Source organism: Ambystoma mexicanum, chromosome 6q, assembly GCF_040938575.1.
Source record: "Ambystoma mexicanum isolate Mex_15411 chromosome 6q, UKY_AmexF1_1, whole genome shotgun sequence".
NCBI lineage: Eukaryota > Metazoa > Chordata > Amphibia > Caudata > Ambystomatidae > Ambystoma > Ambystoma mexicanum.
In genome coordinates this window covers 986,755,719-986,768,638 of record NC_090937.1, presented here as the reverse complement: position 1 = coordinate 986,768,638, position 12,920 = coordinate 986,755,719, and the positions used below count along the sequence as shown (strand labels likewise).

General features: G+C 42.3%; 1 protein-coding gene across 1 annotated transcript in view; it reads left to right on the top strand.

Annotated features, from left to right (window-relative positions):
• LOC138516409 (EF-hand calcium-binding domain-containing protein 6-like) overlaps nt 1-12,920 on the top strand; it is a 697,038-nt gene that overhangs the window by 169,580 nt on the left and 514,538 nt on the right. The window contains exons 5-6 of the mRNA XM_069631506.1: nt 8,141-8,218; nt 10,762-10,938. Of these exons, the coding sequence (XP_069487607.1) occupies nt 8,141-8,218; nt 10,762-10,938 (255 nt within the window). The remainder of the gene's footprint in view (nt 1-8,140; nt 8,219-10,761; nt 10,939-12,920) is intronic.

Here is a 12,920-nt window from a genome sequence, read left to right as displayed (position 1 = left end):
GATGTATGATCAGGAAAGTCATCAAGCTCCAGGGTCATCTCATGGGAAGCACAGGAATCTGTTAAGACTAGGCCTCCATATTCAGTTATGGATAGCCTCCAGCATCAATCCCTCTGTCCTGGTTCCCTCAGAACTGTAGTCTTGTTCTTGGTCTCATCCACCTACTTCTGCCTCCCTTGTGAATAGTTGTATAGAGTTCCAGTCAACTTAGACAGTTCAGTTCATTTCATACAGCGCTCCTTTTTTTAGTGAGCTCCTCATTCTGGATAGACAATCCTCATTTTGGCAAGAGACCCCTTTTCCCATTGTGTGTCTACTTTTAAATCCATAATCACACCCCAAAATATCTAAACGATTAGGTGCCAACTTATTGACTCATGATCCGGATGGGACATCTATTTGGTTCATTTAGTTACTAGGCTCAATGTCTGGGAATAATGGCCCCACTATTTGGAAATGGGATTTCTGAACACTTCAACTAGGCTGAAAATCTTCAAAATGTCATTTTTCTTCAATTTAAGAATTGGCCTGATCATGCTGATTGCAGCGCATGGTGTCTCATGTTGGCACGCGTTTGCAGGTGCGAATAGCAGATTTTTATGATTTATTCAAACAAGATACTATTCAGCATCACAAGATTTTATAGACAGGTATCTAATTTAATAAGCTACCACATTCACAACTCTCCTCTCTGTGACTTCTGCTGGAAAGCTATAATCACATTTTAGCTTTTAACTCTGGTTCCCAAGTTAACATTTTGAGGAAAGTTGTATCATAAAATGGTGCTTTCCATAAGCTTTCCGAGCATGCATGAACCATTTTTGTAAGTGTCACGGTTTTCAAGTTAATGGAAAAAATAGGATTATGCATATTGACCTATGGCAGATTTATCAATGACATATATACTTTTCAATTCACTATATTCATTTATTGGACATGTGTAAGGCACTTAATCACACATTTGTTCTTCCCAATACCCTGATGTAGTCAAGGGCACTCGTATTGATTCAGCCGGCAATAAAACAAATATTTTCTTGGTCTTCTTATCTCCTTCAAACAGAGGGGTACACCTCCTCCCCTGACCCATTTGACGTTCTCTGGTGCATGTCAGTTTTTCTAAGCTCAGGGCTTCACTGCAAAATTGAATTGAATTTGGATTTTTTTAAAATTCTGTGATACTCATATTTTACAGTAGATTACTGTTCCCCCCAAAAAACCTTGGTTAGGCACAACTCCATCCCAATCCTGCCTCTGCAGAATCTTCAAAGAGAGATTGCCCATTTGTGCCTGGTGTTTAATATGTTGTACCCATTCATTTTTTATTTTTGAGGGGTCTATGATATAAAAGGTACATCTACTGTAAAATATGAGAATCACAGACTTCCTCCTACACCTGCATTATCATGACTTAATATAGTTAGAACCAAGAAAATATCCAAGAGTTAACAATTCTCTTTTCTCTTACATACATACTTTAATCATTATGACAGGGAACCATATTTTATTCATTTGTATATCAAGGTTCCTGTATATCCAAAAAACATTTCCTTTTTCATATTATATGTTATAGAGTTCCAAATGCTCTAATCTCCATAATTCTAGAAGTTCATGTTCTTAATCAGACTTCTTACGCAGAGTATCATATATGGGGGGTTTTAAGAAGAGAAAATAATCACATACAAGGTTGTTTACAAAATCATAGACCGACCTGGCCTCCTCTTATACAGACATCTAAACTGATGTTATTGCATATTTATTAAAGGAACCTATCCTTTTTTGTGTTATTAAAACTTCTCTTCTAATACCCCTTTGTTATCTCTGAGAGGTGCTGACTTCCTGTCACCTCTATTGGGTTTTAAATTTGTAATGGATGTGTATAAGGATATTATGTCAACACACTGCGTTTTGGCCCTTTCGTATAAGATAGACCACATCCAAAATTGGTCTTCTCATTGTTTGCACCGGGCCTTTGTCAGGACAGGGAGGAGTAATTTTTGATAGTCTTTAGTCTTTTAACCCCAAATTAATTCACAATCTACAGATTAAAACAAGAAATAAGACAAAAATGATTTTATGGTTGGTCAAGCAGCTCTTGTTGTATAGAGCATAAAGATACTGGCTAGGGTCTATCCACTAACCTTATTCAGTGGACAAAGCAGGGACAGGTTTCAGTTTCGAGGCATCACCTAATCACACTGCGTTTCAGTACCTGTTGGTTCAAAACACACAGCATACTGACTCAGTTACTTGGCCATGTGTATTCCACATGGGTATCAAAAATGTAATTCGATGTTAGCATTGGGTCTCCACCCTGCTTTCGTGATGCGTGGTGTGTCTTGCACCACTTTTTCTTATTAGCCTTTAGGGACCCAGTTTCTAATCTTAAAGGGGCTAGATAGCTTTTGATCTAGTGGAATGTAACCTTATTTCATGACCTGCATGTGTATTTGTGTGACTCTACTGTAATCACAACCCCTGGTTAGCTGAATGTTAAGTCAAAAGGGGCAGTATACTGATGACTATTACCCTGGAAGACAAATGGTGAATCTCTCAGAAGAACAGGCGCCATTCAATGCTCGTGTTTAATCCATTTTTTTACGCTTTCTAATTTCTGGATCCATTTTTGCTCGAGTTTTCTTAGGGCTAGATCTCTGTCTCCACCGGGTTTGTTTGCTTGTACATTTTGCATAATAAACCAATTGATGTCTGTGTGTGTATGTCTTTTGGCCTGGTAATGCTCGACCAAAGGTTTGTCTGCTACTTTGTTCTTCACACATGATCAGTGTTCGCAGATACGTTGGCACAATGCTCTTTTTGTCTTACCGATGTATATCAAATTACAAGGACATTTTATTCCATAGACTGCCCACATTGTTTTGCAGTTTGTGAATTCTGTGAAAACCCATTTGATGTTTTTCGACCGTTTTCATATTTGTGGTGAGAGTGCACACAGAACATTGTCCACACTTAAAAGGCCCTATAACCGGAGGAAAACCCCATAAGGTTGATTGATTGTCTTTCTTGTGGGTCTCTTCTTCAAAAGTATGAACCAGCACCTGCTTCAGATTATGAAGTCCTGATAATGCAGGAGTTAGAGGAAGTCTGATTCCCATATTTTACAATTTTACCATCTGTGTCTGGTACATGTAGGGGGAGGTGAGCAGGGCTTGGGCTTTTAAATCGAATGGGGGAAGGTCTCCAGACTTAAACACACATTTTAAAGTCAGTGCTGGTGACAAAACATTGTGCTCTTAAAATGCATTTTTCTTTCTACAATATACATTTTGCTTCAATGCCTTGTATTACACGAGATGCATTTTGCTTCCCTCTTCATTCTCCCAGCTTGTTTTAAAACATGTGTTTCTGTAGCCACCAGTTTCCTTAATGTGTGCCCTTGAATTTACTTCTGCAGTGGAGTTTCATCTGTACATGCTCATTTTCATGCTGCAGAATGCACACATTTCCATGGCAGCTCTCTGTGTTAGCAAAGCTGCAGTGAGCCTCGGTCACTGTACCCCGCTTTGTCCCTGATCTATCCCTTGCTTCCTGGTGGGATCCTTACTCTGGACCTAGCACTGCTATGTGCCCTGCCACTCACCTTCCCTGCTCTCAGCTGTGCTGCCTTTCCAAGCCCCTGCCCCAGATCTTCCCCTTCCTCAGAAAGTCCACTGATCCTCACCTACTTCACTAGGACCTCTGGCTCATGTACCATTCATTTATATTTCTAGGGTATATCTGTCTCTCTGAGATCTCTCACGTGCTCTGCTTTTGTTCTAAATCACTGGGGGAGGTCTCTCTGTCTCTCCCTCTCTCTCTCTCTCTCTCTCTCTCTCTCTTTCAGATCGTTTAGTCACTGAGGGCTTCAGTGTTCCAGTTGAGGGCAGAACTGGGCCTCAACCCCACGCCATACGATAGAATACCCTGTACTCGTGCACCCTTACTCCTACATACTGATATATAAACCCTGTGATCCTGTCTTCCTACCTACATAGACATATTATTGGTGAACCTGCACCCAATAACCACTGACAAACCTAATCCTTGAAGGTGACCTGCTGTTACCACTACTCTTAGTGCTACTACTTGGACAACTGCTCGTGGTATTATATTTACTATTACCACTTAACTCACTTCTACTGCAGATAGTATTACTACTGTTTGCTCCACTGCGCCTACTACTGTTCATTGTAATGATAACATGGCTACTACTGTTAGTACACTAAGTAGTACTAATCATATTACTGGTACAATTACTTGTTCTACTACTAATGCTACCAATACTAGTATACTTTACTATTGATATTTATTGTAGGGCTAATACTACAAGTAATACTATGACTGCTACTATTGATAATAGTAGTAGCAGTACCAGCAGCAATTGTTGTAGTATTAACAGTAGCATTAATAGTATTACTACTACTAACAGTAGTACTAGTGAGAGTAATGCTATGACCAGTCACTGTAGTAGTAAGATTGCTAGTACTACTAGCAATCATAGTAGTAGCAGCAGCAGGAGGTGTAGTAGTAACTGCACTAATTCTTCATGCAATAGTATTAGCGGTGGCAGTACTTGCAATAATGCAATAGTAGGAGTAGCCACACTACGCACTAGTAATATTAGTAGTAAATGCAATAGTTACTGTAGTCATACCATAGTAGTTGTGCCTCTAGCTCTAGTAGTAATAATACCTGTGCTAGTAATACCTGCATCAGCGCTATTTGTAGTACCTTTAATAGTTAAATGGCAAGTATTAGTGATACCAGTAGTGGCAGTGGTTGCACTAGATGTATCACTAACACTGCTTTCAGTGAGCCCAGAGATAGGGGAAGGTGGCCCCTATAACACCTTTGAAAGGTTTGGACTGGCAGGAGGGAAACACCACTTACCTGACCTTTTCTTGTGGAGCAAAGGGCCATTACTTAAGCATCCATAAGAGTGCTGTTAACAGCCACTGGAACGAATCCTAGAGCACCCAGCACCAGGGAGAGGTTCTACAGCCGACCTGCAACTAGTCAGGAGTACCTACAAGTTGTACAAAGTGGGAATAGAGGAAATGTCACCCTTCCTGTCTCCCCACAGTGAAGAAAGACCTTCCTCTTGGCATACAGAGCGAGCCCTACATCTCTTATTCACCACCCAGGACATTTCACTTAATCATGGAAAACCATCAGCCATCTCCTATCACCGGGAGGTCCTCAGCCAGAGAACGACAGCATTGAGAAGCCTGCAACCCTTTCACCAGGAAGTGTTTAAGTAAATTATCTTCCTGTTTCCTGTGATATCCTGTGGCAGGAGTCCACCACAGCCGCAACCACGTGCCTTGTGTCTTGAAGTCATAGGGTGCGTCCCAGCACCCAGAAACCGGAAGTAACTTTGAAAGCGTTTTGAAAGTGTGAAGCCAATTATTTCAATAACAGTCGGCAAACGCAGCCATATATTTATGTCATCATGTTTTATAATGGGTGTTCATTTAATAGATCCCTCTTTCACCTTTTTTTTAATCGTATTCCTAGTTTATTCTGAACCAGAAGCTGATTATTTTTGTACAGTCACATTTTCATTGACTGACTGAGCTTGTTCATGTTTTCCACCACTAGCTGGCCCCTTTTATTAATCACTGCTGTATCGCTTTTGGGGGGGAGCCATTGATTAACGTTAGATCCATCAACACTCTCTGCCCCGAATTACAAGTTTGACGGTTTAAGATTTCCCGTAAAATTGCCAGTAATTGCGTGACCAGCAATTTTCCCAGACCAGCAAAATACTAGTTTGCTGGTGGGGTTTCACTGATTTACCTTCAGTCAAGAAACAGCTGCTATTTCCGGCACTGGTATTACCGGTGCTGTAAAATACCAGCAATCCCCTCCATGCAGCCCTCTGCGACTCCTATGGGACTCCATAGAATGGGGATTTACCACGGTTGCAGGCACCTGGAATATCCTGCTTATACTGAGTTATCAGACGCCAGTAACGGTAGGGTCAGTTTCCTGATATTCCGCCAGAATGTCCGGCAGGATATCCGGAAACACATAATGACCGTCTCTGTCAGAATCTATCAGCTCATTTTTAGGCCAATTGTGACATTCAAACAAATATTCTGTAACTTTTTAAAAGTTCTAACTTTTGAACATAGGCCTCAATCTTCATGGGGTTTTCTGTGTAGTGTTTTGTATATTTGCAGTTGTTACATGTGTTTTAATAAATCGTTAAATCCCTTTTATGATTTTTGGCTGTGCCTGATGTCTTTCTGTTCCAATTACTTTTGTATGTGACTAACTTGTCCATAAAGCCTTAAGAAAGTTAAACAGATATATACAGAGATGTCGATTGCACGTGTTTACATGTACAGATAAATTGTCAGGGAGGATAATTGAACATTTACATCAGGATGCCAAAACCAATGACATCACACCGTCCAGGACATCAATAGCGATAACATTGAGGAGAACGCTCTCAATTACATTGATCCATTAAATTAGCCTTATGAGAAAATAATGATATGTATGACCAAACTCTGACATTAAAGACATAGATTATATTGCTAACGATAGTCTTACCACTTATTAGTGTTCAGGTGAACCAGGCATGATGCTAGGTACCGCACGCGTCAAGTGCTCTGATCTTGTGTATTATTCATAGAGTTAAACACATGGTCGTTACCACACACTACCCAGAGGGTTCACACTGTCTCAGGCCGGAAACCTGCCCAGCTCCCACTCTTGTGCAACTAGAAGGGCACCCTAAAGTGAGGTGATGCAGATAGATGCGATGCAATACGTCTATATGAAGGTAGACTTCTGGGTCTTAAAGCCAACCAAACCCTTAAAATAGAGATGTGTAGCTTCTAGTGCCTCTGCTACCGCACACACTAGTCATCTGTATTTGCCTGATTTGGTAGCGTGAATCTTGGTTGTACTAATCATTTAACCACTCAATATGAAGGTGCGTACCTTCCGTTTCAGAAGATGCAGTTCCATTGACCGAGGCCCCATTGTCTACCAGGGCCGGTACTTCCTTGACACCAATGTTCAATTTGCACCAGCGCTGTTTCCTCTTGTAAAATCAGGCTCCAAAGACAGTGGCAACAAAGAACACCTCCTCCTCCTCCTCCTCTTCATCCTGGCCAACACCATCTACTTCCAAGGGTGTTCTTCCTGTGTCATTCTTGGTATGGACCTAGTGAGATCGGGCAGTAGACGGTCCCTCGTAGCATGACTCTGTATTTTACACACCTTCACAAAAGGCTTTACTTTTCACATCTGTTTCATGTTTGCCTTCTGGGCATTGGCCTCGATTTGTGATAGACTCCTCACAGTACTCGCAGGAGTTAGCTGATGGAGATGGTAGTCTTTGTCATCATCATTGTACACAGACTTGGGAAACCTCGTTGCAGCGCCGGGCCTTGCACCAAGCAAAGTTTCTTTTTTACAAATGACACACTTTTGAAAACCTGTGTAGGAAACTACACGGGTGCTAAGAGGTGAAGGAGGATCGGGAAAGGCAAGGGGGCACTGGCTAGCAGCACCCAGGCTTCCCGGAACGTGGGCTTGTTCCAAGCAATAAGCCAGCGCCCCCTTCCCGTTTGCTAATGCCAAGTATGTTATTTCCCAGGGACTTTGGTTTGAAATTCCAATTTTGTTTCAAGAAAAGTTTTGAAATTCTCATGAATTTATTTTTGATGTTCAGACTTACAATGTGCCATGTCAATGGCATCTGCACGTTAAATGTGATATTTTCTGGTAACTGAAATTTGTATGTACATTTTGGAAATCTTAATGGGTTAGCAAAAGTACACATTTGTGATTGGAAAAAGGAGATCTCTTTTGTAAAGATTTCTCATGGTGGATCTTGCCCATTTCCTGATTACTGTGGGGCCGGCATCCACAGCTTCCGAGTGTGACATCCCAGTCTCTGTATGTAGCAATGAGCCTCGCTCCCTGAGTCCTCAGTGGGGAAGAGATCTCCAGATGCCTCTATTGTTTGTTCTAACAGATCCTAAAGCACTCTCAGTATACTGCCCCGCCACGATCCCCTAAGTGTATGCTGCCTTACCCCTTTGCATGACCAATTTACAATCCCTTTTGCATGTGTTTGAAAGTTTGCATTTGTGCTTTAATGTTTTCCTCTCTTATGTTGCAGAGATGTGTTCCTCATGTTGCTGACTAAGTTTCTGGGAAGGTTCATGAGCCCGAAGCAATATCAGCAGCTTCTCTTAAGGTACATAACCGAAACTTTGACATAGAGTTTAAAGTATTGATTCTGAACACAAGGGTAGATTCAATAGTGTGCGTGATTACTGCCATGGCATCATTCCACCAAAATCCATCATAAAGGGAGAAGAAGAAATGACATCACTGATTCTTCCTCCCCTAATGACATCACAGGAAGTGAAATGTTATTGGGCCTCATTACGACCCAGGCGGTAAGTTACCGCCTGGGCCGTGACTTTACCACCATGGCGTAAACTACGTTTACGCCATGGTGGTTGGCGGATTTACCGCCCCATTCCAACCTTGGCGGGGCGGTAAATCCCCATTTACCCATTTACCCTTCCCCATTCCCATTTTGCCCCATAGGGCATAATGGGAGTGGGGAAGGCGTTAATTACGCCACCGTAAATTACGGTGGCGTAATTAACTCCATGGTCCCTTAGCGCCATGGATTTTAACACCTGCTAAAAGCAGGTGTTAAGTCCGCCATGGCGCTAAGGGACCTCGTACTCAGGCGGTAAGGGTCGGCGCTGTTTACGCCGCCGTAAAACCCTTACCGCCTGAGTTGTAATGAGGCCCATTGTCTTTCAGCAAAATGGCTTCCATTATGTGTTTTTCCAAAAGACCTTTATTGAAAATTATTTCTTTCTGACCATTACAACTTATATCAAGATAGAGAGTAAAACATAAGACTTAATAGTTAAAACCACCAGCAAAAAGGTTGGGGGTATATGCCTAGGAATGATAATGATGTGTTATTTATATAGCGCCTTAAGCCAAAGCGCTTTACACAGAGCATATTTACATACATTTATCATCCCAACCGAAGTTGGTACTCATTTATCAACCTCAGAAGGATGAAAGGCTGAGTTGGCCTTGCCGGCATTCGAACCTGCGACCTGCAGATCACACATAGATCACAGCATCAAGCACTCAACCCGCTGAGCTATCTTACCAGAAAGACCGACAAAGGAGTACCACAGCTGCCCCGTCTCACTCCAAAATGTTGTGATAAGATTTATCATATAAGCAAATGTTAAGGTAAGACTAAATGCAGTGATGCAGTGGGCACAGCTAGGGAATTGGGAACAGGTGTTTCCTTTCCCTCAATTCACAAAAATGTGCAAATGACTGCACGTGCACCACGTGCTAAAAACACTTGGGGGTGTTCCCAGTGCATACTTGATTTCCAAAAAAGGGAATGTGCTTTGTTATGCGCACCCTTGCAGCACCCTCTTCCTGTTCCTGATCTGCTTGGTCGCACATCCGGGACAGGGCTAATTCTAGTTGATTTCCAAGGGCTGTCAGGTGATGTTGTGGAGAGGACTGAACGAAGATGGTCCAATGTCTGATCTTCATTTACCTTCGTAATCCCTTCGCCTCTTTGCATGCATAGTAAATGAACAGGATTCAAAATGAACATGCATAAAATTCTTATACGTTCGAGTTCAAGTTGTCAAAACAGATGATCCGACAGACAGGTTAGTGACATGCGCTTACGAGCCAGGTATTTCTAATCAAAGTGCCTCTCACAGGAGCACCAGATTGTCGAGAATGTGTGTGGTTGATATTAGCCTATTTGACCTAAAACAATTGACCAATTTGATCTAATTTTGCATGGGCGATTTGGCCTTCAGGCCAATTTGGTTGCATATATTGCAAAATACCAACCCTGGAGAGCAGGGGTTGTGGGGGTGTCCCCCTCTACCCATGTTTGATATTTTGCAATTTTGAGGTGCAGGGGTGTCCCCCGCTTCCTTAAAATTGGAGGCAGGGGACAAAAAAAATAAAAATGAATGTGCATTTAAATTGGGCCCGAGCAGATACATTGCGGTCAGTTTGCAGTGATACAAAAAAATAATCAGTCAAACACACCCAAACCGTGTGGTTCGCCCTTATATCGAAAAGTGTCCCGCTCCATTGACAGATTTTACACATTTCTGAATGCCAATCCTCTGCTGATGGTTGCACTTTAGACTTCCAGGCCCTCAAAATCTCATTATCGACTAACATTGATGGCCCCCTCATTCAAATTCTCTTCAATTTCAACGTTGTTCCAGTTCCTCTCCCACCCCATCACAAACCGCTCGCAGCTAGTGCTCATTTCCTGAACTTTTACCCTTGAGATGTCATTCTTGAACATGTTCCAGCAATTCATGACCATCTCACACCTCCATAGCGTGTGAAACAATCTTCCCAGTGCATGTGTGCAGGCCCAACACGCGTCCCCATCTATCAGGCCCCTCCTGAACATGTTCACTAGTGCCCAACTGGCACGGCGAGTGATTTTAGCCTGGCATGCCCTGACTCCCATATTCTTGTAAGCCAGTGTTTCCATGTTATTCAGTATCGTTTGCAATATGGGAAGTGTCATGTCTTTGGCCCTGTAGTCTTTATCTGACAATGGGATGTGCTTGGCGTATCCTCTTTTGAAGGGCTCTGCCAAAATATCAATGGTTGTATTAATGATGGAGCCAGAAGGAACGTGGTCATTGATGTTGACTATACCCATTGCCCTAAATATAGAATGTTTTCAATGACATGTTACAGGTTGCATCTTCATGACAAGTTGATCATAAAATTTGAGGAGGTATATGCTGCTATCCGGGACCCTATTCCATCCGGAGGCCCAGCATGGCTGGACCCTGTCAACCGACGACAGGTGGAGCGCATGATGATGACAGCATCGCAGGTCCATGCTCAACTGAAAGAGAAGACCAGACAAAGGTAGGAAAAACCACCAATACTATACGGTCCACATGCCATGTGCCATGCCTACACCAATCATATGTTACTTGTCTCCTGTTACTTTATCTGTTTGCCTAAGTTGGACTTCCGTACAGAAAAGCGGATTAAAGCTTTTTAGATGGAGCTAAGATACATATAGTAAAAGGGGGCATTTCTGGAGGTGCAGAGGTGGAGGTACCATTTTCCAACACTTTCATGACCAGAGCCAATACTCCCTCCTCGGTCTTCCCTCCATATTTGACAAGTCTCTCATTGTTCCTTTTCACCCTCTCCAACTTTTCTGAATACAAACAATGAAGCCCCTCGATAACACATTCTGTAAAACCAGGGTCTTCAACCTGTGGTTCGCCAGATGTTCTAGACTATCACTCCCGTGATCCCTCAAGATTGACTATGGTACATAGGGCTAGTGGCAGTTGTATTCCAAAACATCGGAAGAGCCAAAGGTTGCATACTCCTGCTGTAAAGTATTTTCTACCATATATTACAATTAAATTGCAAATGCAGATGAGTTCCTTGACCAAAATCAGGAATGAGGCTGATGGTTGAGTTCCTTGATAAGGTCACGGAAGTCTGCAGTGACTTTCCATAATCTTTGCACATTTAGCAAGTGGTATTCTATCCTTTATAATACATGGTGACACAACCACCTTGATTAGTTGCTTTCCTGCGCACTTCAATGCAAGCAATCTTTCAATTGTTGATATGTAGAATGAATGTAGAATCCATACCGTTGGAAAGAAACACCAACCTGCTGATCGTAATGTGTTTCAGCCAAATATATCAAGCAGTTTACTAGCAGGTATACTATTTAAAAACGTGTTTGGTGGTTTCAGATAATCGTAGATAGATTCTTGTAGCCCTAGAAAAAATTCCAGCAGTGCACCAAATATACAGACTACCATAAAGGTGCCCATTACCACTGATGACTCTAACTTGTCACGAGCAATTCTAAAGAGAGGAACCTGTAAGGCTTGCCACGCTTTCCCTTGCTCTCGGACCAGCTGGCAATCCACTGCATGCATTGTGATGTCACAACTCAAGTGTAATAAGTGATTAAAGATGGGCAGTGATGCCATTTTCTTATTGCCAGTGACTAGAAGTGACACAGCTAGATTGCAGTAACAACTTTATGAACAGGTTTTTCTGTAGATTTTGCGGGCTACCTTGCATTAGCCACCACTTATTAACATAACACATCCTGCTTTCTGCACTGGCCATGCATCGTGTCTGCCGATTGGTAGATAGGACTTTGCAAGATCCAGGACAGCAGGCGCGCCACCTACACCTCTGCCATGGGGCAGATCAGCACTATGAGGCCTACACAGTAGCTTCTTTGCTCTGCAATGCCATAGTGCCATGAAAACAAAGAGCTGGGAATGAGGGCAGAGGTGTGCAAAGGAGAAGACCGCCGAAACCAAGGGTGAAAGATAGAGATCACGAGAGAGCAAGAGACAGAGAGACATAGGCAGTTGAACCCAAGAGAAAAAAAGAGGATGATGAGGTTTAAGAGGTGTCTCAGAGTGTGAACTTAAAGGTTGGAGCTACAAGATTGGAGAGAAAGGAGGGAGTGATAGAGAAAAGAGAGAGGGGGCAGCGGGTAGAACATAGATGGCAAGGAGAGCAACAAAGGAGAACAAAAGGTGAACAATGGTCAATGAGATGAAACAGAAGCAGAAATAGATAGAAGGGAATGAGTGAATGGTGAGAAGATAAAAGAAAGAGAAAGCAAATATGGAGAGCAGGACAGCAAATAGAGCACATTAGAAAGAAAAGTGATACGATACTCTGGAGGAAAGAGAAGGTGGGGGTTTGAAAAATAGAACACAAACAGACAAATGAGTCAACATGCTGGGTGGTAAAAAGATACTGTTCAAGCTAGAGAATGAAAAGAATTAAGAGAGCAATGGGGAGGAAAGAAAGAATAAGTAGAATGAAGCAGCAATTAAGTGCCCAGCAAA